This window comes from Podarcis cretensis (assembly GCF_951804945.1).
Source record: "Podarcis cretensis genome assembly, chromosome: 13".
In the NCBI taxonomy this organism is placed as follows: Eukaryota; Metazoa; Chordata; class Lepidosauria; order Squamata; family Lacertidae; genus Podarcis; species Podarcis cretensis.
The window spans coordinates 53,180,651-53,205,882 of NC_137182.1; the positions used below are offsets into that span (position 1 = coordinate 53,180,651).

General features: G+C 47.6%; 1 protein-coding gene across 1 annotated transcript; it reads left to right on the forward strand.

Moving 5' to 3' along the window:
- Positions 1-594: 594 nt before the first annotated feature.
- ATP1B2 (ATPase Na+/K+ transporting subunit beta 2) lies at positions 595-24,164 on the forward strand. The gene is made up of 7 exons (XM_079952131.1): positions 595-910; positions 12,055-12,183; positions 14,076-14,180; positions 16,308-16,510; positions 17,605-17,661; positions 20,550-20,648; positions 22,078-24,164. The coding sequence occupies exons 1-7, from the start codon at positions 799-801 to the stop codon at positions 22,240-22,242; spliced, it is 870 nt and encodes a 289-aa protein (XP_079808257.1). The 5' UTR covers positions 595-798; the 3' UTR covers positions 22,243-24,164.
- The last annotated feature ends 1,068 nt before the right edge of the window (positions 24,165-25,232 follow it).

The following is a 25,232-nucleotide window of genomic DNA, read 5'->3' on the forward strand; positions in this document are numbered from 1 at the left end:
TTTCAGACAGGACTGATGGAGGTCAGAAAAAATTGAATAGGATGTAAAAATATGTTTAATCACTGTTGAAAATGGTATGTTAAAAAAAAAACTAATATTTTTTTAATAATATATATATAAAAAGACAAGGAGAAGGCAAAGTGGAAATGAGTTTGCCGACAGCAGTTTGGAAAGGTGGCAGGTAATGCCAAGCCCAGGCGAAGGCAATAAACTCCATGCAACGCAAAGGCAATAAACTCCATGCAATGCCAAGGCAGAATAAATTCCACGCAATGCAAATAAAAAAAGCGCATTTTCCCACCTCCCTCTCTAATTGGGGGTTGACCAAAACCTAGCAGACCTGAGAAACTTGATGGGGGGAACTCCCCTCCCCCCTCCTCCCCCTCCCCCAAACACCCCTCCCTCTCCAAATGGGGCTCAGCCCAACATCTCTTTCAAGAAAACCGCCCAACCCCGATGGGAAAATCCTGAATGGGGAAAAGGGGGCGGGGGCGTCTCGCGTGCATATTCATGAGCAGGGGGCGGGGCGAGGGCAGGAGGGGGCGGGGCGAGGGCAATAAATAGGAGCCCTCCCTCTCCTCCAGCCTCTTTCCCTTTGCACCAGAGCAGGAGGCGCGCTGAGCATCCTTGCAAAAGAGGACAGCCTAGTTTTTGCGCCTGCATCCATCTCTCTCTCTCGCTCTCCTGCTTCCATCTCCCTGGGCAGCCTTGTTTTGGGGGGAGAGCTCTGAAGACCCAGCCCCCTATTTCCTCCCTCTGCCCCTTGCCAGGATCTGACCCCCCCACTTTGAAGCCACCATGGCCGTCGAGAAGGAGAAGAAGACCTGCGGGCAAGTGATGACGGAGTGGAAGGAATTTATCTGGAACCCGCGCACGCATCAGTTTATGGGGCGCACCGGGAGCAGCTGGGGTGAGCCTGTCTTGTCTGGGGTTTTTTTTTTGGGGGGGCGCACGCAGGCAGGGAGTGTGGGGGGCCAGATCCTGCATCTTGAGGCTGCTCGCCTCCTCCTCTGCCTCCTCCTCCTTCCCCAGGGCAGGATTTAATGACAAGATAGTTCAAGGACTCCTAGCCAAGGGAGATTATTTAAAGGGGGAGATTAGTGGAGATGGGGGGGGGGGGGGAGAGAGAGAACAGGGCCACGAAAGGGATTATTTTAGGGATGGGGGGCGACTATAAGAGCCAAAAGCAAAGCTTTGGCTGAAAATCGGGGTCTCCTTCCTTGGAAAGAAGATGCTGAATATTCTCATTTCTCCCCCTTATTTTGTTTCTTGAATAAAAGGGGGCATCGCCCAGTGAGATTTTCTAACCTTGGTTTTTGAAAGAGGGGGGTGCTTTGGGAAGGGTTATGTAAGGGGGAGTTTTGTGATGGGGGGCGGTCTTTCTGGAGGGGGGGAAATGGGAAATTTCTCTAACAGATCTCAGAGTCCTTTGGTGGGGGGGACTAGAAAAAAAGGAGGGGGTTGTGATGGGTGATGCGATCCTGGAAGGGGGGGGGCATGCAGATATGGCGGACTGCTGGGGTGCCCCCCACCAAAAGGGAAACTGCAGATCTTGAGTAAATAGGAAATGCAAGGGGGAAATTGGGTTTCATGTGGATTTTCTTTGGGGAGGGTGGTTAATATGGCAAGGGCCCTTATAAGAAATTTCAGGGGGCTATTTAGGTGTCTACGTTAAAAAAATATCTATATATGTTATAGATTAGTATTTAGGGTGGAAGAAAAGCAGGGAGACTGGAATTAAAACAGGCCCCACTTCTAAAATAATTCTCAATTTTTGAATTTGAAGGAGGGGGGTGAGATTATCTAAGTCCTTGAATAGCAGCCAAGGCTGTACCCCAAAAAGGAAAGGGGGGAAACACATTGGGTTATTTACACCCTGGGCATAGCACCCCCCCCCCCAAAAAATACACCCATCGCCACCCAGGCCATGAAGTGAAATTTGAAGATGGATAAAACTGGATTTCCCCTGGGATCCTGTTCTGCATTTGTGGGGTAGAATGGAATGGAGAATCTTGCTTTTGCAATGTTCTAGAAGGCAGGTTGATAAACAGGGGAGGGGGGGTGTATCTGGTTCTTTGGTCAAAGATTGACCTCAACCCCCCAAAACACACACACACACAAACACACACACACACACAAAACCTACAAAAGGGAGAGATACGAGACTATTAAGACATGAATGTAGGTGCAGAAGAGAATTAATGTTGGAGATCTCGCTGCAGTCTTTGCGAATTGGGAGGGGGGACAGCACCCTTTGGAGAAAGCAGATTGGGGGGGGGAATGTGTGTGTGTATATTTGACAGAGCTAAAAAGGCCCCAGTTTGAAAGGAGAACAGATCAGAGCATGGAGGCTCCCCAGGAAGCAAAATCATTATATGCTTTGAAGAAAAAAAAATTGGGGGGAGCATTTGCTGTGTTTGGGGTGGGGTGGGGGGGAAGAAGTGGGGTGCCTAGGGAGTCACTGCATCCCTGAAGATTGGGGGGGGGTGATCATTTGCTCAGGATGAGAGGCGATATTAAATGTGTGTGGGAAATGTGGCAGTAATGATAGAGTGGAATAGGCCTGAAAAATATATATATTTTTGTGAGGGGGGGGGCCTTATGGTCCCAGCGATCAGGTCCTGTATAGGGTCTGTGTCCCCCCCCCAAAAAAAGAAGGGCAGAGATTGTATGGGGCTTTCTGTTTCCTTGTTTCTTGGGGGGGTTGACGGTGGGGTCTCCACCCCCCCAATTTTTGATATCGATTGATGCAGGGAAGAAGGTGCTGTAGGCAACAGCAGAGGCCAGAGCAGCAGGAAAAGTAGGTCATTATTTTCCTTCTGTGCAGTTGGCTTGCGAGGCCCCCTCTCTCCCCCCCCCACACCGCCTGCCCAGTCTGTCAACAAGCTCGCAGCCCCCCCAGTTTCCTGGCACCAGAGAGGAGGGGGCTTCGCCACAGCCTCTGTCGCTTTGTCCTGCTTCGAAAAATAATCAGGCTTGCAAAACAGTTGATTAAAATGCCCCCCTTCTTGGCAAAATGCTAGTTTGCTGGCAAACCTCCTTGCTTCCCATCCTTTCTGTGTTGCGCCCCCCCTCCATAAAAACTAGATGCGTATCTAGATCTGCTTTGAGCAATGAACCCTCCCTTCCAATGGTGATCCCCTTGATCTGCGAGACAGTTGATTTATAGATCTCTCTATTTCCCTGCCGCGCCCCCCCCCCCTCCAGCAAGCTGACATTATGAGATCCTTCTTCAAACCACCCTTGTAAATGTGGCCTGGCCTTTCTCGATCTCCCACTGCAGATTCTTGAATTCTCCCCTTTCCAGACTTTCTACCCTCCCCCCCCCCAAATCTGTGTACCTCTTGATTCCCCCCCCCCAATTGTACCCACCTTACTGGCATCCCCAAGTCGCCTTTTTGGGGGGGATGGGATTGCAACAATATGTAGATGGCTGGGAAACTAGCTGGTCGTTCGAACTGGGAGTGGGGCATCTGAATAATTTCTGGAGGGTGAGAGGGAAGAAAATTTTTTTGGGGGGGGGGTAGAGAAGGACTTGCCACCGTTTGACAGGAGTCCAACCTTTGGGTCTGTCGCATTGCAACTCCTGAGGAACCTGGCAAGCTCTCCTTCTCCCTTGGAAACCTTGTTTGCCTGTGGGAAAATTCCTTTCCCCAAAGCTTGCAACCTCTCTGTCAGGCTCTGGCCCCCTCCTTGCAGCCCCCCCTCCCCACAAATCAGCCCCCCTCCCTCCCTGTTTTTGTCAAATCCCACAAGTCTCCTAGTCTTAAACTCCAGCTCGAATCTCTTGCAGTTTTCCTGGCCAGAAAATTGGAGCATCTCAACAGCAGCCTTTTTCTGCTCTGGTTTTTTTTTTTGGGGGGGGGTCCCCTTTGATTGTGAACCAAAGCTGCGTTGATAATCTGGTTCCCCCTTCCCCCCTCCACTCCCCCACCAAACGATGGTCTTTCCCTTTTATTGCAATTTACGACTCTCTGCTTTTGTGCGCTCTGGAGACCCGGCGACGTGCGGAGCGGTTTTGGGGGAACAAGAAGACCGCGCCCCCCCCCCCGGATCCTGGCTTGCATTTCACTGCAGAAAGCTGATGGCACCTCACCCCCACTGCAGTAGCTGATCCTGATCCGGCGTGCGGGGGGAGGAGGAAGGAAACCAGGCCAAGATCTGACAGCACTTTTTTTGTGTGTGGGGGGGGGTTCCATCTTGGCATGGGGGTTCAGTTGCCTTTGGCACTGCAGAGCGAAGACGTTGGCAAGCGGTGTGGAGAAGAGAGAGTTGGCGCAGCCTTTCGCCCTAATACAGTTGGCAGAGGAGACATTGCTGCCTCGATTTCTCCATGGGGCAAAAGGCGGTCTTGGGGGGGAGGGCGCACCATTCTCAAGTACTTTGGAAAAAGCATTTTAGCAGCAGGTGAAAGGATGCAAGCTTTGCTTGCGGGGTTTATTCTAGGGGAAAGAAGCAGTCATTTCCATAATAAGCTGAGGGTTCAGGAACATCATCAGTCACAGAAATGTGCCCCCCATCCCATGCCATGTCTGTGGGGGGGGGATGGTACCCACTGGTGCCAGGAAGTGGAGAAACAGCAGCAGGAAGATGGGTTTTGCTGCAGAATGCAGGCAGCCAATATTGGACACCCCCCTAATATCTGGGTTCTCCTAAGGCAATGCTGATGTTTCAGCATTTGGTGATGGAGAGACAGAGACCCACACAACAAGCAATGGGTGCTCAGGATTTTAATCTGAGGTGTCTAGTTGTGGGTGTTTTTTGGGGTGAAAGGGATCTTGGGGGGACGGTAGGAGGCCTGATCTGAGGGCTGGACATTTCTGGAACGAGAAGAAGGGCAGTGGGGGCTGGATTTGGCAGGATTTGGCCAAGCAGGGGGAGGCCGGGAGGGGAGACAGGACAAGGCAGGTGCTTAAATGTAGCAAAGAGAGAGAGAATGTGAAGGAAGAGGATAAAAGGGGGCAGCTTTTACATTGGGGGGCTGCCTGGAAAAAAAATGGATAATTTAGAGGGCGGGGGAAGAGACTGTGGATTCTTCGAGGGAGTGAAAAACCCCATCATTTTTGTAATCTAATTGTAATTTTGTAATCTCATTTCTTCTTGTGGGGAATATACAGGAATTTATTTATTTTTTTGAGGGGGGGGGAGTTTTTTGGGTGGCAGGCAAAGCCAAACGCCGAAAGGAGGAGCAGACACATTTCTTACAAAAACGGCCAGGACGTTCTGCCTTATATCCTGGGTTCTACAAATGCTATAAATGCATTAAATTTTTTTTAAAAGGCTGGGGATCTGGGGGTTGTGTGTGTTTTTTGGGGGGGACTGCCCCCTTGCGCCCTCTCTGTGGATGCCCATATTTCTTTTGCTATAAATGTGTGTGTGTTTTGGAGAGACAGCAAGAACTCCAGACACAGCAAACAGGATTATCTCTTGTCTGTCAGCTCAGCTTTGGCCTTGCAAGGCCCAGAGGTTCTGGGGTTAATGTCTTGCAAGCTGTAGGTTTTCCAGCTTTGCTGTCTCTCTGTGTGTGTCATTGGAGAGGGTGCTTCAGAAATGCACTTTATTACTTATTTATTGCACTGGCATCCCAACTCTTTTTTTTTTTTCTTCCTCCGGAGAGTTCATCGATTTTCCCCTATCCTCATTCAATTCCACAACATCCCTGCCGGGTAGGCTGGGTCCAGAACGACAGTGACCGGCCCAAGGTGGCTGAGCAGGGAGGGGATCTGAACCCTGCTCTTGCATAGTCCGACTCTAACCACTACCCCACACTACTTGGTGCCTGTGGAGGTGATGGGAGGTTCAATTCCAGGCTTGGCTCTTGAGTAACTTTAAGCATTGGCTAACACCCTGGATGTGAGCTTTGCTCTGTCTTGTCTCTGCGTTGAAAAATTTGTGCGAGGGTGACCCCTAGACCCCGCTGCCAGGAGTTGCTTGTTTTAACACTCAGCTGGGGGGCAGGTTGTGCTGTGGGTTCCTGGGGGGGCAGCTGGATAAAAATTTGCCCTGAGGTTTGCTGAGTTTGTTTCTTTGAATTGCCTGGCAAATTTCAAACATACAGGGATGTATTTTAAACAAACCATTGGGCAGCTCTGATATTATCCTAATTGTCTGCATATTTTCGTACACAAGTTTGAGGCTCCTGCACACAAACACACAATGTTTCTGACCCTCCCAGCCTCTGTTTACTTTCTGACTTGTGCCGAATTGTGTCTCTTGGCTTTGGCCCGTGATGGTTCCTTCTGAGAGCCTACCTATTCCAGCTGCGTGGCCTACATTGAATGAAGGTGTTGCAACCTGGATCTGGGATTCTTGTGGGTCAGATTCTCTCGCCGGGTGGAGTCTCTAGCTAGTCACTTCCTCTTGGCCTCAGTTCCCCGATCTGTGAAATGGCACCAGCGACCCACTTCAGTAAATTACACAGTAAACGGAGAGCTCCGCTGACCTGAGCTCAGAGTCATCTTTGGGATTAATGCAACTGCTTATTTCCACAAAGGGGCCTGTGCTCGGGAGGAGCTGTGTTGGGAGACCTAGGTGTAAACTTTGAGTAAATCCCATGCGAGTCTAGAGAACAGCTTGGATCCCACCTGGCTTTTATAGGTCAGGCCAAAGGCTTCAGTTTGCAAGCCCACAGCCTGGACTCTGGGCTTTTTTTCCTTTGCTGAATGTTTTGTCTTAAACAATGAGATAAGGAATAGTTGGAAGTTAATAATAAAAAAAACCCCTGATCATTGGCTCAGGGGGATTAAAAAAACACACAGCCCGGTTACTTGAATGTCCCACCATGTTGTCAGCAGTATTTTTGCTTTCCGTATTCTGAGTCAAATTACAAATTGGCAGACTGGCTGTAAAGTTGACCACCTTTTGCACTTTTCGGGGACTTCCAACTGATTATGAATATTCCCCCCTCTTCCTCCATGCATCCCCTTTTGAAGCACCCCCCCCCCAAAGTTGCTGGCCATCTTGTGGCAGGGAGTTCCATAGTTCAACTATGAACCGTGATATTAAGGGCCCTGCCCATTGCGAACTCCTTGTGCCTCCTCGAATTTGAGTGGTTCTCCCCCCACAACTCCTGCCACCCCACACTTTCTCCTCCCTAAAGTGGAGGAATCCCAAAGATTTGAAAAACCAAATAGCATCGCACTGGGAATCTGCGGATTTAGGGAGGTGAAAGTGCAGGGAAGCAGGAGGGAGGAGAACGAGGGTGAATTAAAGGAGACACAGATGGGTTCATAATCCACATTAAGCAGAAAGGTACCACTGAGGGAGAGCAACTGGGGCCGTAGTACAGGCTTCCTCCAACTCAACCCTCCAGATGTTTTGAGACTACAATTCCCATCATCCCTGACCACTGGTCCTGCTAGCTAGGGATCATGGGAAACATCTGGAGGGCTGAGTTTGAGGAAGGTAGGTTTGCCTAGCAGTAGAGGAGAGTGCCATTTAGAGAGGAAGGGGATGATATTAGGGGCAGCGCTGGGACTTTTCAACGAAAAATATACCACATTTACTCGAATCTGGGATTTAGAAACGGAGGTCAGGGCCTGGGAATCATTCGAAAGGTGCCTGGCACATTTTGCCATCGGCCACTTGCGACCAAATTAAAATCTTCATTTTTGGAGTTTCAGGCAGGGAGGGTATCTCCTAGCCGGACCAGGAGTTTATCGTAGAATTGGGATCCCTGAGGGTCCTCTAGCCCAAACCCCCGCCATGCAGGAGTCTTTCGTCCACAGTGGGGCTCGAATCCACAACCCTGAGATTAAGAATCTCTTGCTCTACCAGCCAAGCTGTCAAGGACTGATCCTGGGACGCTGTACCCCTGGCCCTTTAGCATGCAACACATTAAAGGAGTGTTAAAACATGCTAAAGGGGTATCAAAGATTTGGGGGGGTTGGGGGTTCAGTGCAGACCCCCCTTTTAATTCCCTGGCCCTAAAGCCTGCCTGCCATGGATAGCCCAGCTGCCCTCTTGCTGAACCTCGTGGAATATCTGGCGACTGTGCCGAAGTGGGGGGGGGGGGCATCTCTGGTTTCCTTCGCTTCGTCAATCATCTAATTAAATTGGCACAACGCCCTAGCGAGGCAGGCAGGTGCTGCAGAGGGAAATTTCGGGATGGGCCAAAGACATTACGGTTTCGTAGGCGTTTCAAAGGCAGGGCAGACATAAGGCGGTAGCAATTTGCAGGCTCTTTTTCTGGAGCGGCCTTTGTCAAACCGGCGCTTCTTTTGGGCTGTGACACAGGTGTGCTGGCTGATGGGAGTTGTAGTCCGAAACCACCCTGTTTAGCTGGGGGCTGGTGGGAGTCGTAGACAGGGAGAGAAATGAGCTAGGCGTGTTTTGCAACTGGCACGGGTCCAATTGTGACCGGCTGGCGACTGCAAAATGTCTTTTAGAGGAGGATTTGAAATATTTCACTTGAAGTTGTTGGTTTTTTTCTATTTTATTTTATTAAATGTTACAAAAAAATGAATAGAAAAAATAGAAATGATACATAACCATAGATAAAAACATTTCATCTACACAGTTTTCCAGAATGCAGACTAGAAAAGAAAGACAAAAGATAAAAGAAAGAAACAAGGGGGGGAAATGCTTTTCATAATCGACTTCATATGAAGTTGTTTTAATCTGGATTGTGTTATGTGACGTTTTTGTGTGTTGTAAACCGTTTTGAGACTTGTTCTTTAAAATATAAAGCAGTATAGAAATGAAATATAATAATAATAATAATAATAATAATAATAATAATAATAATAATAATAAATATTCCTTGAGATAACTAGCTGTGGCAACCGAAACCTAGCTTTTTTTTTTTAAGGGATTTTTTTTAAAATATATTTTATTAAGGGTTTTCTTGTTTTACAGTGTAAGTGTAATGCCTCGTATTTTTTTTTTCCCGTGTAACATTTTTACAAATCCATTTCATTTGTTGAGGCATTAGGGGGAGAAGAAAAAAGAAAAGAAAAAAAAAAGAAGAAAGGAGGGTGGAAGGAGGGGAGATGGATGGGGGTGGGGTGGGGTAGCGGTGTTTCTATTATGCTTAATGTATGTAGTTTGGTGTCAGCGTGCTTGTGTTGTTCACTTGTGTTCCTTTGGTGGTGAGAGAGGTTGGGGTTGGCCTAGGATGTGATTGTTTGTGACTGGCTGGGGTGATCTTTGTTTTTGTGTGTGAGTGAGGTGGGTGGGTGTTTTGGATCAAGTTAGCCATATTGATTTGTATGCTGTTGGTGGATTATTGTCATTGTCCTGTTGGGCTGTGTATGTGATAAAGGGGAGCCATACCGGGGTGAAGGTGTCTTCTTCTGTTTGTCCCCGTGTCAGTTTCAGTTTGTTAGTTAATTTTTATAGTAGGGCTGTTTCCCATACTATTTGGTACCATTGGTCCATGCTTACTCCTGACAGGTCTCTCCAGTGTCTGGTTATGGTGTTTCTGGCTGCTGAAAGTAGGTGGGTTATGAGTTCTTTGTGGAGTAAATGGGCATTGTTGTATTGGAAGATGTTTAGTAGGGCCAATTCTGGGGTGAAGTCTAATACTTGCTTTGTTATTTTACATATTTCTTGCATGGCTGTTGTCCAGAATAGTTGGATTTTGGGACACTCCCACCACATGTGGAGGTATGTGCCTGTGGAGGTGCACCCTCTCCAGTGTTAGGTACCACCTGTAGGTGAGTTTCAGTGTGAGTTCTTTTCTTTTCGTTGATATGGATTTAAAGGGGGGTTTGGACCACATTCTGGCCCATTGAGTGGGGTTAATCTCATAGCCTATGTCATTCTCCCATTGTTTTTTGATTGCGTCTAGGGGATTTGCGGGATTTTGGAGTAGTATTTTGTATATTGCGGATACCGTCCCTTTACCATTTCCCTTTGTTGTTAGGAGGAGGTTTTCAAAGGTTGTCAGGGACCTAGTTGCTGCTGATTTTACTGATGGGTTGTTTAAGAGGGCATGTAGTTGGTGTTGTGTTAACCAGGGCATTTGGGTGTCTTCTAGTTTGTCTTGTATTTCTTGTGTTGACAAGGGTTTGTTATTTTTATAAAAGTCTATTAGGCGATATAAGCCTTTGGTTCGCCAGGCTTTTATCTGGAGGTTTTGTGCTGCATGGTGGAATAATGGGTGGTACGCCAGGGGGATTAGTGGGGATGGGGTTGGGGATAGTTTGCCTATTTGTGTTTTCCATGCTTTGAGCATGGTCTGTGTGTACCTGTTAAGTGTTGTGGGAATTTTCTTTAGTTTGGGAGGAGTGGGTATGTTGTGGTGCAGGTATTTTCAATTGTGTCCCTCTCTAGGTGTACCCATTGTTTTGTCTCATCTTCTAGTATGTATGGAATTATATGACTTATTTGGTTGGCAATGTAATATGCTTCTATGTTGGGGATTCCCCATCCTCCTTCTGAGGTGGGGAGGTGCAGGTATTTGGGGCTTATTCTTGGTTTTTTATGTGAGAAGATGAAAGAGTGTAGTTTTCTCTGCCAACTGCGGAGTTGGGTTGAGGGGATCCAGATTGGGAGGGTTTGGAATAGGTAGGTTAGTTTTGGGAGTGTGATCATTTTGATCATGGCTATTTTGTCCGAGAGAGTGAAATTCGTGTTATTCCATCTCTTTAGGTCTTTGTTAATTTGCCGCCACAGGGGCTTGTAGTTGTGGAGGTACAATTTGTTGAGGTTTCTGGTTATTTGTACCCCTAGGTATCTGAACTTGGTGTGGCAGAGTTTTATTTTGGTGACCTTCGTGAGCTCTTTTTGGGTGTGAGGAGGGGTGTTGAAGCACATAGCTTCTGACTTTGTAAAATTTACCTGTAGGCCCGACACCATTGCAAATTTGTTGAGTTCTCTGATTAGGGAGGTTGCTGTGCTTATGGGGTCTGGTGTTGTCACCATTAGGTCATCTGCAAAGAGCCCTAATTTATAGGTTCTGCCTTTTATTTCCACTCCCTTGATGTCTGTGGCTGCTCGGATGCGGATTGCTAAGGGTTCCAGAGCCAGGATAAATAAGAAGGGAGACAGTGGGCATCCTTGTTTTGTGCCTCTTTGGATAGCTATAGTATTAGAATCCATATTGTTAATTCTGCATTTTGCTGAGGCTTGGGAGTATATTTGTTTGAGGATTTGTAGGAAGTTGGGGCCAAATTTCATGTTAGTTAGTACTGCTAATATGTATTTCCACTCTAAGCAATCAAAGGCTTTGAGGATGTCTAGGGACATAATTAGGGACGCAGGTGGCGCTGTGGGTTAAAGCCTCAGCGCCTAGGGCTTGCCGATCGAAAGGTCGGCGGTTCGAATCCCTGCGGCGGGGTGCGCTCCCGCTGCTCGGTCCCAGCGCCTGCCAACCTAGCAGTTCGAAAGCACCTCCGGGTGCAAGTAGATAAATAGGGACCGCTTACCAGCGGGAAGGTAAACGGCGTTTCCGTGTGCGGCTCTGGCTCGCCAGAGCAGCGATGTCACGCTGGCCACGTGACCCGGAAGTGTCTCCGGACAGCGCTGGCCCCTGGCCTCTTAAGTGAGATGGGCGCACAACCCCAGAGTCTGTCAAGACTGGCCCGTACGGGCAGGGGTACCTTTACCTTTACCTTTAGGGACATAATTGTCAATGGGAGTTTCGTTGCCTTGCTGTGTTCGATCAGGTTCAGTAGTTTCCTGATGGGGTCTGTTATATTGCGGCCAGGGACAAAGCCAGTCTGGTCTGGGGCTATTAACTTGTGTAGGAAGATTTTTAGGCGGTTGGCCAAGATTGATGTGAATATCTTGTAGTCTTGGAAACCTAGCTTTAAGGTTTGTGATTAGCCTATATACCTGAGTTTCTAACGCTGTCATGGTCCAAAATGGCAGTTCTGGGTGGAGGCTGGTGAGTCCCAATAGCCCTGGAGGGTGCCACGTTGGCAAAGGCTGTTCTACAATATTCATTTGCAGGCCTGTCTAAGAACAGTATCCCCTCTGGCAGGGGGGAGCATGAGGTGGGGGCTAATAAGAAAACAGAATGGGGGTCAATTCTAATGGCTACAGTTTTTTGGACCTCACTGCCTGACTCTTTCCTCAATTTAATCTATTTTTTTTTCCTGCCCCTTCCAGCTCTGATCCTGCTGTTCTACCTTGTCTTCTACGGCTTCCTCACGGCCCTCTTCACCCTCACGATGTGGGTGATGCTGCAGACGGTGGACCAGTTCAACCCCAAATACCAGGACCGCCTCTCCATCCCAGGTGAGGCCTTGGCTTCCAACCTTGCGTGCAGACCGCGCGCAAAGTCCCCGCAGGCAGAAAGCAGGTGCAACAAGGAGGTCCAGCCTGGCGTTCTCCCTGAGGTGTTAGCTTTCTGTTTGAAGGGTGGTTTTCCATAGCTGTCAACTTACAGATTTGAAAATAAGGGACCAGCAGCCTCGAAAATAAGGGATCAGCAGCCAAAATAAGGGATCAACAATTACTTTGACATATTTTGTTGCGTGCAAATGGCTTTAGATACCTATTAGGTCCATAAATTACCATAGAGCATATATTCAACACAAAAAAAGCAACAATTTGTTGTTGAGAAAGCACAGCTGGACATAGAAAGGGCCCCATTACCTTCAGTAGCTTATTTAAGAGACATCATCCATAAGGGACAGCAGCGGGACATGGCGCTGGGATAAGGGACTGTCCCGCCAAATAAGGGACGCTTGACAACTATGTGGTTTTCACATAAGTGGTGCTGTGTGGAGAGGGGCATGTTTAAATGGTTTTGCATGAGGCACTGGTGTCTAAAGAAGTGCCTGGCCTTTGAAGAATCGTACAGTTGGAAGGGACCCCTGCGGTCATCTAGTCCAACCCCCCGCAATGCAGGAATCTCGGCTTAAGCGCCCTTGGCAGATGGCCAGCCAGCTTGCACTAGGAACTGCACTGATGTGCAGAATCTGGCTAGGGTCGTTCATTGAACTCTGTACATGCTCAGAGACGTGGGTGTTCTCAGGGGAAATGTCCCCCTGCCGCCCCACGGTACCACCAAAATAGAAAAGAAGGCTAACACGTCGGACTTAAAAGCTGGTTTTGAAAGTCGCTCCCTCTTGCATGGAGCCCTGGGAGGGGAGGTTGAAGCTGTTAAACGGGCTATTCTTGGCACACTCACAAACTACAACCCCCAGGATCCTTTGGGGCAAGCCCTGGCCGTGTACAGGAATGTGTAAACCCAGTGTGGATATGTCTAGCTGCTTGCTAAACTGGCTCAAATTAGGAGCTCCCCACTGGGCTTGTCACAGATGAGGGGCTTGCTGGGGCCATCTAGTCTGACCCAGGATTTTGCCCACCGGACAGGAGTTGTAGCCGAGAACACCTCAAGGTGGCCTAGTAGACCACAGCTGGTTGGAAGAGGAGGCACCCTGGTGTTAGCAGCACTTTATCCAACCTTTGCCTCCTCGCCAAATAGCCAGTTTCTCCAAGGAGAGAATTAATAATAATAATAATAATTAATAATAAATTTTTATTTATACCCCACCCTTCCCGGTTCAGAAAACCAGGCTCAGGGCAGCTAGGAACAAATTTAAAGCACTTAATTGATGCAACGAAAACAGCATAAAATACAGTATAAAACGTGAATAACAATAAATTCAGAATTCAAAAATCAATTTAGGGGGGAAATCCATCCAATAAACATTAGATGATCACCAGGGCTAGCTGGCTAAATTAGTCCTATTTAGGCCAGCAAGCAGACCAGGGGAGAATTAGCTGTGGGATCCCAGAATGGGTAATCTTCATAAAAAGGGGAGGGGGAGGGGGAGGGAAGGGAAGGAAGGGGAATAAAAGATCAGGCTAAATTCAAGTTGAAAGCCAGGCGGAATAGCTCTGTCTTACAGGCCCTGCAGAAGGAAGTTAAATCCTGCATGGCCCTGGTCTCATGGGACAGAGCATTCCACCAGGTCGGAGCCATCACTGAGAAGGCCCTGGCCCTGGTGGAGGATAATCTGACTTCCTTAGGGCCCAGGACCTCTAAACTGATTATTCATGGACCTTAAGGTCCTCTGCAGGGCAGACCAGGCAAGTTTCTGGTCCTCAGGGAGGAATGTGGGCAGACGGAGCTCTGAAACTCAACCATTTCTCTCTTTTTCTCCCTCCCTGCCTTGCAGGCGTGATGATTCGCCCCAAGACGGACGCGCTGGACATCACTTACAACATGAGCCACACTGAATCCTGGGAGGAATACGTGAGGATGCTAAATAAGTTTTTGGAGGGTAAGTAAAATGGGGGAAGGCATAACAGCTTTCTCTCTCCCCCCCCCCCAGCATTTCTGCCAATGATGCTAATTAACCACTTAATTAGGGAAGGAACGGCTGCACGCCCCCTTTTCCCAAGCTTCTGCAACATTCCCTTTCTCGTCGCCGGAAGTTGTTGGACTACAACTTCCATCATCCAGGGTCCTGGGAAGGAATGGATGATGGGAGTTGTAGTCCAACACCACCCGAGAACCCAAGTTTCAGAGGGGCTGGGGCAAGCGTGCGCAGCTGAGGCCCCCTAGAGGTGGCAGGTGTGAAAAACGAGCTGGGCGCGTTAACCAGCGGAACTCCTTGCTGGGTGAAACTCCACGATGCCCTTTAAGCCAGGTTGCATATATCTATATAATCACCTGCCTTCGTTTTCCTCCAAGGGGCTTTCCACTCTTATAAAATCAGACGGAATTGAAAATATACCGGAATCCTTTGCGGATTGTTAATTGGAGACGGGGGTGTCTGCCTGATGCTATGTGGGGAAGAGGCGGCAGAACAGAGAGTGGATTTGCAAAGATCTGAGCAGTGCAGGAAACTGCCCTGGACTCCAAGACAGTGTCCATCTAGGCCAGCGCTGTCTACACTGACTGCCAGCAGCTTTCCAGGTTTCTGACGAGAAACCAAACCATAAAACAGCCGCATAGAATAAGTGCATTCACAAGTAGTTTAAAATAGCAAAGTCCCAAGTAAAAGGCTATCTTAATTATCAAGTCTAGTTTCAGATTTGCCAGGCTTGTCTTGGAAATGACTGTTCCTCTGTATAGCTAATAAAAGAATGCCAAATCTTATTAAAAGGTGTCTGGAGGTTGCAGCCCTTGTCGAAATCTCAAATTGTGTGTCATTTTCTCCATTAGATCTGTATGCCAGAGCAATGCAAGAATAATACTAACCTCCTCTGGAGGGTCATTAATCGGGATTACAGCTGCATAATTTAGACGTGTGCGCGCGCTGCTTTTTAAAAAGGGTCTTGCTATAAAAACGCAGTGTGCTTTTGGGAGCTGGCGCTGCAAGCATTATTTAGCCTTTTTTTATCTGTGCTTCAGTAGACACCTGGACTGTCGATTCCCACTTGTTAGTCGATGGGGAACGACTTCAAAGACACGGTTTCTGCACCACAAATAGCCCCCCACAAACCTCATTAAGATTGAACCTGGGCTATTTGATCTGTCCCATCATGGTTTTTAAATTTCGTTTTAATCCGTGTACGGTGGTGTACCTGCAGTCCTTCCAGATGATGTTTTGCGGCCAGCCTTTATTTATTCGCCTCTTCCTACAAAACATTTTTTACATGGGGAGATGTGGAGGCAGCGGGCCCTGTCTTGGATGTGTTTTTAAAAGGGGGTTGGAGGGAAAATATTAAATAAATTCAATAACGACAATGGCCTACATTTGCACTAATAAAATGAAAATCATGGGAACTGTAGTTTACCCCTCAGAGAACTACGTTTCCCAGGATTAGGGGGCTTTGAGTATATGAGTTTTCAAAGAAGCTTGGGCCTGCCGCTCAGCTCTTGGCCTAACCTCACAGGGTTGTTGTGAAGCATAAAACAGGGCTCCTTGGAGGAAAAGTGAGATCAAACGTAAAAATAAACAAAACAGGTTTTTTTTAAAAGTACCCTCGCTCGGTTGTTGTGCCAGAATTGTGGAGTCTCAAAAGGGTCTTTCCCTTTGGAATATATGAAAAAGGCTATAATGCAAAGCTGTGCGATAAAACCATGGCTATATAAACAGTATAATGAGAACGATTGGAAGTTTTAAGCATAAGTTTTTATTTGACGGATATGCTTTGGTATAAATTTTTGGCTTTTTCTTTTTATCTTTTTCTTTTGTCATGATTTTTCTTTCTCTATTTCTCTCTTTTATATTTACCTTCGTTGTAAATGATCATCTGTATCTGTATCCTAAACTAATAAAGATTTACCATGAAAAAACATAATCGAAAGGGTCTTTCCCTACCCTGGAACTCCCTGAGACTGGGTCAAGGAGATGTTCTGTTGCCGAGCTACATTTTCCTCCTGCTGCATCTCCGGGGGTTGGACTAGATGACCCCCGGGGTTCCTTTTCGAACTTTTACGATTCCTCCTTCTCTTCTAGCTTATGACAACGCCAAGCAGGTGGCCAGCAACCGGGACTGTATCCCGGGGCAGTACAACGAGCAGGTGGACAACGGGGTGTTGAATTACCCGAAGACGGCATGCCAGTTCAACCGCACCATGTTGGGCGACTGCTCGGGCCTCAACGACACCACTTATGGGTACCGGGATGGGCGCCCCTGTATCCTCGTCAAAATGAACCGGGTAGGCTAAGAAGCCCTGACTGTTCCTCTCTTGTCAGTTGAGGGTCTGTTCAGTCTGCAGAAGGGAATAATAACAGTTTATAATAATTTATTGGGACGTGGGTGGCGCTGTGGGTTAACCCACAGAGCCTAGGACTTGCCGATCAGAAGGTCGGCGGTTTGAATCCCCGCGATGCGCTGAGCTCCCGTTGCTCGGTCCCTGCTCCTGTCAACCTAGCAGTTCGAAAGCACGTCAAAGTGCAAGTAGATAAATAGGTACCACTCCGGCGGGAAGGTAAACGGCGTTTCTGTGCGCTGCTCTGGTTCGCCAGAAGCGGCTTAGTCCTGCTGGCCACATGACCCGGAAGCTGTACGCCGGCTCCCTTGGCCAATAAAGCCAGATGAGCGCCGCAACCCCAGAGTCGGTCATGACTGGACCTAATGGTCAGGGGTCCCCTTTACCTTTACCTTATAATTTATTACCTATACCCCACTGATCTGGTCGGGCCTCCCCAGCCACTCTGGGTAGCTCCCAACAGAATATTAAAAATGCAATAAAAGACTTGAGTTTTCATTATTTCCTCCTGCTCCCCGCGGGCAGGCCTGAACCAATGGATCCAAATGGCAAGAAAGGAGAACTAAATATCTGGGAGACAGTGGAATGGACTCCCTTGGAAGGTGGCAGCCCAGGCAAGATTTGAGAATTGCGAGCCCTCCATCCCCACATCCGAGGATTAGACGGATAGGTCGCAGGAGCACAGAAAAACCTCCGGCTGCCTAACCTTTCCTTCTGCGGAGATGGGAGGAGTTCTGTTGCCGATTCTGTTGAATTGCAGCCTTCGCCGACCCGGTGGTTTTGAACTATAACTCCCATGGGAGTTGTAGCGCGGAACCACCGGACGGCACCAAGTCGGTGAAGGCAGGTGTTTTGAAAGCAGAAGCATCAGCCTTTCCCAGAGTGGGGCAAATTCCACCCCGTCTTTTTGCAGATGGTGGTGTCGTTCCCCCCCCCTGCCCAGCTCAGTTAATTTTTTGTGGGGTGGGGAGGGCAGAGTGAGAGCCATTTGGAGGTCCTGAACTCTTTTCTCCCCCCCCCCCCTTTTTGTGTCTCTGCAGGTCATCAAGTTCTACGCGGGAGACGGCAAACCCATCAATGTCTCTTGCCTGGCAAAGGTAAAAGCCTCTGATCTGCCACTGCTCTGCCGGTTTTTGTCTCTCCTCCTTCTCTTCTTCCTTGTTTTTTTCTTTCTTGTTCTTTCTCATTCCATTTCATTAACGTTCCACTTTCCCCTCTCCTCCTCCTCCTTGTCTCTTTCCAAAAAAAATATTATTATTCTGTGCATTCAGAGACCCCGGTCTAAGCACGAGGTAAGGTCTTGCCAAAGCATTAGACGAGAAATCTAGAACCGTTTAGGCAGATGACCTTTAGCGGATCCTAGAACCCCAACAGCTTTTGCTCCCTGCTCTTCCTGCAACGCTTTGGGATATAGGGGTAGAGAACCCATATAGGGGGCTGATCGCCTCTGGCCCGCAAAAGTAGCCTTGCCCTTTGGAAGAACCCAGCAGTCCACATTCCCGGCTAGATTCCCACTTGCCACCTCTTGCGCAAAACACTTTTGTGCTTGGAAGAAGTCGCTCCAAACCTTCCTGTCCAGCAATACCTTGCTGGAAGCTTCAGGCTGTGTAAAAGGAAGAACTTCTTTATGCAAAGCAGAGTTAACCTGTGGAACTCCCTGCCACCGGAGGCACAGGGATGGCCGCCAAATTGGATGGCTTTCAAAGAGGATCAGGCAAATTCCAGGAGGAGGAGAGGGCTATGGATGGCTCCCAGCCAAGGTGGCAATGTTCTCCCATCACAATCGGAGGCAGGGTTGCTTCTGAATACCAGTTGCTGGAAAACATGGAGGGGAGGGGGTGACCTTGCGTTCGAATCCTGATTCCAGGCATCCCCTAATGGGCATCTAGGTGACCACTGTGAGAACAGGATAATGGACTAGATGGGCCACAGGCCTGATGCAGCAATTTTGTCTTATATCCCCCAACTCGAACCTCTTCGTTGCAATGTGAATATCCCACAAAAGTATTAATATCAAAAGGGGAGACATTCTCCCCTGGCACTAGCTATGAATATTGTATTATTCTGTTGGGGTGTCCCCTTTTTCATATTTAGGAGGGGTAAATCCATATTGGCTGGGATTATTTTTTTTTTTTTGAAAATTTCTCCAAGGACACTTCACAGCCTCCTGTGAAAGAAGAATACTAAAAAAAAATTGTAATCATAATAATTTCTTGTACCCTGCCCACGCGACTGGGTTCCCCCAGCCGCTCCAGTTTGTTAGGGCTGGGGGGGTTATTTAAAAATGTGGATTTGATAGCCTCTAAATTCATTGAACATTGCTATATAGGGGTCACAAAACCACATGTAAACATTTCTCCAGGTCAGTTCCATCATTTGGTATCCCGATAGACATTGGGATACCTAGCCTACCAAGGGATGGCTCAAAAAACCCCACCACAGCGATATTTAACAGCTTTGACGATGCATTTAAATACTGCTTGTCATGAAGTTAAGAACATGGGGAACTTCCTTGTACTCAATCAGAGCATGAGTCCATCTGGTTCAGTGCTGGCAGTGGCCCCCCTGAGGTTTCGGAAAAGGGCCTTTCCCCCAGCTCTACCTGCAGATCTTGTCAGAAATCGAATTCGGGACCTTTTGTATGCAAAGTAGATTCTCTCCCACTCAGCCACTTCACTTCCTTTACCTCTTGCCTCCTGCAGTAGTTCTTTCCCTTTGTGAGTAATCGAGGCAGCACATACCCTTCTGAAAAACCAGTTCAAACTCTTGCGCCAAGGGATGTTGAAATTTGCGTTAAGCAATGTCGAACGAATTCCTTGTTTTTGCAATTCGAGGAAGAGGCGGAGAGGTAGTCCGGGCTCTGAGTACCTTTTCCTTTTCCCTGTCAAATCATGGCCCAGCCCCAAGCGCCCAGCTTCTGAGATTTGTCACCAGATTTGCATTCAGGTTCATCTTCACAGCTTCTTGTTGAATTTATGAAAGCTGGAGCTTTCAGATGTCTTTGGTTTGTGTGTACATTTCAGATTTCCGGGTGGTGCTAGATCACAGTATTTTTTCTAAAACACACACACCGTTTTGCTAATTTTTCAAAAAGAGAAGAAATTTACACCAACAATATCATTTGGTTTCCCTCTTACTCCCCTCCCACCTTCCCTAACAAAACTTGAAGTTGTCCCGTCATCGTAAGGTAATACAGTGGTACCTCTGGTTGCGAACGGGATCCGTTCCGGAGGCCCGTTCGCAACATGAAAAAAGCGCAACCTGAAGCATCGTATCTGCACAGGTGTGCGGCGCGATTTGGCGCTTGTGCACATGCGCGAGCGGTGAAACCCAGAAGTAACCCTTTCCGGTACTTCCGGGTCGCCGCGGGACGTAACCTGAAAGAACGTAACATGAGGTATAACTGTACAGAGATAGTGTAAGAAAAGGATCACAGTCATGTAAAATACAGTCTTGATAGTCCTTGGTTTTGTTTGTTCCTCTTACGTTTTTTGTAAAAATGGCTGTCTCCCTCCTTGCACGCCGTCTGTTCATTTAGCCTTTCCTTCGTTCACTTTATTTTCTTCTTTGTCTCTTCACGCGTTCACTCTGTCTTCTTCTTCTACGTTTCTGTCTTCAGAAGAAAAAAAACCCTAAGGAAGATCTCATAGTAAGGACAACGCTGGATGCGGTTTGGGAAAAGCGGGGGCAGGGGGGGTGACGGCCTTGGAGGCTGTGTCTTAGTGGGAGGGGAGGTTTTTTATAATTGAATGCACATAGCGGATAGCAGAAGAGTTGAATGGGGCAGCGAGCGAGCACCAGGAGTGGGGGGCAAAATGATCATTGGCGTAGCCAGCCAGTAGGAAAGGGAGATATCACAGTTAGTGAAAGTGAGTTTGGAATAGTGAGCATTAAGGTGAATGGGGGTGGCATGTTGCTAGCCGCATGTCAGGGAGGGGGGGAGGGATAAAATATGTTTTGACACTCGTCTTTTCTCCTCCCACAGAAAGAGGAGGATGCCCAGAAACTGGGGGAGATAGCAATGTTCCCTCCCAATGGAAACATTGACCTAATGTACTTTCCTTATTACGGCAAAAAAATCCATGTAAGTATTGCACACTCCCCAAGCCTTTTCTTTCCTCCTCTTCAACCCAAAAGTGTGTTTCTTAGGGCCATCTTTTGCTAAAGGTAAAGGACCCCTGAAAGTTAATTCCAGTCGCAGACGACTCTGGGGTTGCGGCGCTCATCTCGCTTCACTGGCTGAGGGAGCCAACATATAGCTTCCGGGTCATGTGGCCAGCATGACCAAGCCGCTTCTGGCGAACCAGAGCAGCGCACGGAAATGCCGTTTACCTTCCCGCCGGAGCGGTACCTCTTTATCTACTTGCACTTTGACGTGCTTTTGAACTGCTAGCTTGGCAGGAGCAGGGACCAAGCAACAGGAGCTCACCCCGTCGCGGGGATTCAAACCACCGACCTTCTGATCAGCAAGCCCTAGGCTCAGTGGTTTAGACCACAGCCACCCACGTCCTGCCATCTTTTGCTAAAGGGATGTACAAAGATTGGGTGGAAGGAGAAAGGTGTGTCGCGGGCTTGGACTAAACATTTATTGTTCCAAAGTAGAAAGTGGAAAAGCATTAAACCCCAAAATAGGAAGCACTCCAAATATTCGGCCATCATATTCAACAGTCCGTTTGCAATATTATATTTCAGATGGACTGTCGCATATTGCGTTGTTTATTTCTATAGTCCTACATACCATTTTGACTCAATTGCTCCAGCTCATGTTGTTGTGGGATGTATGATTTCCATTCTATATTTTGCCGTTCCTGTGGCCTGTAAACCACTTCATAAATAGCGGTACAGAAAGGCTGTGTAAAAATTAAAAACGAAATGGGAGCAAAGTTAAAGTGCTAAAGCATGGGTAGGCAAACTATCCGGCCCAATCGCCTTCTAAATCCGGCCTGTGGATGGTCCTGGAATCAGCGTGTTTTTACATGCGTAGAATGTGTCCTTTTATTTAAAATGAATCTCTGGGTTATTTGTGGGGCCTGCCTGGTGTTTTTACATGAGTAGAATGTGTGTTTTTATTTAAAATGCATCCCTGGGTTATTTGTGGGGCATAGGAATTCGTTCATATTTTTTTTCCAAAATATAGTCTGGCCCCCATAAGGTCTGAGGGACAGTGGACCAGCCCCCTGCTGAAAAAGTTTGCTGACCAGTCTCTCCAGTATTTAGCAGCTAGGCAAGAAATAAAAATCCAAATGAATTCAGATTTTTTAAAAAATTGGTTTGTGGTTTAGCAAGCTAGGTTTCTTTTGGCGCTGAAATTTTCGGTAGATTTGGAAACCGCTCGCGAGTCAGACCTCTTAACTTTTGCAAGGACATTTCGGGCTGCCGCTTTAATCTGAGCGCAAACGCTGCCTTAGTGTTTTCGGAGGAAGAGCGAGAGATTTTGGGGGGGGTGCGAGACGAGATCCGTGGGTTGGTTCCCCGGCTGATATTTTGCCCCTCGGTCTCCCCCACTTCCGCAGGTGAACTACACGCAGCCCGTCGTGGCCGTCAAATTCCTCAACCTGACGTTCAACTACGACCACCACATCGAGTGCAGGGTCAACGCCGCCAACGTCAACACGAACGACGAGCGGGACAAGTTTGCTGGCCGCGTGGCTTTCAAGATCCGGGTCAACAAAGAATGATCGTGTCCCCCCAAAAAAATCCTCGGTCCGTCCTCCCCTCCGCCCCATCCCCTTGCACCCCAGCACCCTGAAAAAAAGAAAGAAAGAAAGCTAACTTTTTTCTTCCATGCTCAGAACAAGGTGGCGCATTGATGTTGAAGGAGGAGCAAGGCGTTTGTGGGGTGCAGGGGGGACACCCCACTTCTGCACATCCTTAACCGTTGCTGTTAGACAATCCCCGAACCCCGAAATCGACGGCTTTGCTTCTTCCACCTGCACCCCTTCATCTGGCCCGCATTTGCCCCCTTTACCTCTCTCGAAATACTTGGGAATGCTGCTTTTGGCTCGTTCTAATAACATTTTTTCTCCCCCTTCTCGCCCCACATATGTGGGGAGCTCAGAGGCTGTGATTCCCCCCCCAAGCCCAGGTCCCACGAATCTCTCCCCCCCCCCCACCACCACCCCTTTCCCATCCCGGAGATATTTCCTAATATAATAATAAATGTATATAGATATTTTTTATATATATTAAAAATTAAGGTACTGCTGAGTCCTCCGTATTTTCATCCTTTTCCAGAGCTCTTTTCCTTCCCCCTCCTCTCACCCTCGCCATCTTTTCTACCAGTTTCGCTCCTGCGACAAAACCCTTGTTCTGAAAATAGCTAACCCTGTGGGGGTTAGCGGTGGGCCATCTTGCTTCCTAATTTGGGGGGAATTGCTGTGGTTTGGGGCCTCCGACTGTTGACCGTTGGGAAGCCATTTTGTCTCGGCCGCTCCGGAAGCTTCCGGCGGCCGTGACTGCGCAAAAGAATGTCAAAATATGCATTAAATGTGGTGTGTTTTTTTTGAGGGTGTGTGTTGCTGCGCTCTCTAAATACACTTAACGAAGGATTAAACCCAATTATTCCCTCAGAGTGTTGGCCGCCGAGCGAAATGGCTGCACTCTCTCAGTTCTGCATGATGGACAAAATGGCCGCCGCTCTGTTTTTGGATGGCAGCCATTTTGCTGCTGGCCAGTCCTCTCAGTAAATCAGTAAACCCTTCTTTCCCGGTTTTAGAAAGCGCAGAATCTGTGGCAACCGTCCAAAATGGCTTCAGGGGTTGAAGCGTCCCTGTTCTCCCCCCTTACTACTTTTGACTTCTGTGTGGCAATAGCTTGCCGTCTCTCTCTTGACTTGCAAGTAGCTTTTTCTTTAAAAAATGGCAGACAAAAGGCTTTTTTTGGGCATGGCGGCTGTTCTGATTCCCTCGCAGAGGAAACGGTCGCGGCGGCTGTGAAAAACGCGGCTTGTCAGTCTTAATTGTCTCACCCCGCCATCCCTCTTTTATTCCCTCTCTCTCTCTCTCTTCTAAATAGGATCTACTCTGACCCTGTTCGTCCTTTAGTGTACAGTTGTTTTAATCTGTTATAATAGTGGCACACATTGCACTAAGATGATGATAGAAAAGAAATTTAAACAAAACAAAACCACTGGTTCTGCCATAGTTGAGGGGGAAATATTGACTGAACCCAATAATGCCTCTTTAGTCACTTTAATTAACCGATGGAGTTTTTTTTTCTTTTATTTTTGTTTTCTCTTAGATTCTGGCTTGCCTCATCTCTCACTTCCCATTTAATATTTGTCGGAAGAACAGAAGCGTTGTTTTAAAACAAAAGCGAACTTTTAATTTTTGGCAATGGGTGTTGTTTTTCTATATTAAAAAAAACCTCCCTTGCTTCTTGTTTTTCAATAGTTATTAAATTTCACCCCTTTCACCTCTTTTAAGGCTTGCATCGAAGTCGATTATTACGTATATGAATGGAAGACATAACTTAAAAATTCTTTGGCTTTTTAACTCTTTTATTTTTATCTTTGTTTTTATTTGCAGAATTATTTAATTGCCTGTATCAGATTTACTGTAAAGATGAGAAATAAATAAATAAATAAAAACTTTAAAAACTTTGGTTGCCTTTTGGGTCGGATTTTTTGACCGTGCATTTAGATACGTCAAACGGAGCTGTGGGGAGCATTTTCCCCTGCTCCCTGGAGGCGAAGGAAAATTATCTTTTTTTTCTCAGGGGTTGCTATTATTTTGCATTTACGCAGCTCACAAAGTGCATATATTCCTCCCTTCCTCTCCATTTAGCCTAACAACAGCCCTGCGAGGTCAGTTCAGCCGGGAGGAGGAGCGAGTTGGCTCCCCAAGGTCACGGAATGATTTCTATGGCCAAGTAACAGGATTTGAACTCGGGTCTCTCCAGGGTCCTAGCCCAAGTTGCCCATCCATAGTTGGCAGCAAACTCTGCAGGTCCAAAATGCATTAACCCCCCAATGAGGCCGAGATTCATTTTGCGCTTTTAATTAAAGCCCAGCCTTTTCTTCCTAAATGTGCATCTGTCCTTAGAAATTAGCATATGCGCAGCTCCATATTTTGGCCACGAAATTAAAAGATGCCTGCTTCTTGGGAGAAAAGCAATGACAAACCTAGAAAGCATCTTTAAAATGATGCATTGATTTTTCTCTTTTTTTGGTGAAAAATCAGAATGGAATCCAGAATATTGCATTGTAGCAGACTGGACTAGAGCTGTAATTCTATGAAATAAGGTCAGCCCTTTTGAATAGGGGGGCATTGAGGGGGGCAAGCAAGAAAAGAGAGGGTCCTTTTTCATTGAACGCGTAGCTTTTTAAAAATTTGGTTGAGTTGAAGCCAGAAGTGGCACAATAAATAGCCCCTTGGTAATTTGGGGCTGCCCTCTGAGGGATGGGCATCCCAGCCCCTAAATCACTTGGCACATCATGGGGGGGGGGGAGATGTTGGCAGAGGCACCCTCGTTCCCTCCTAGCCAGACCGAATGAATGACTTTCATTAAGGCCTTGCCTGTAGCCCTTTTTATTTTCTTTTCAGTGAGCTGACAGGGAGAGGAGGAAAGGGAGGGGGCCCATTGGCCTTCTTTCTTGGGCTCCATGATCACTGCAAACGGTGACAGCAGTCACAAAATTTAAAGATGCCTGCTTCTTGGGAGAAAAGCA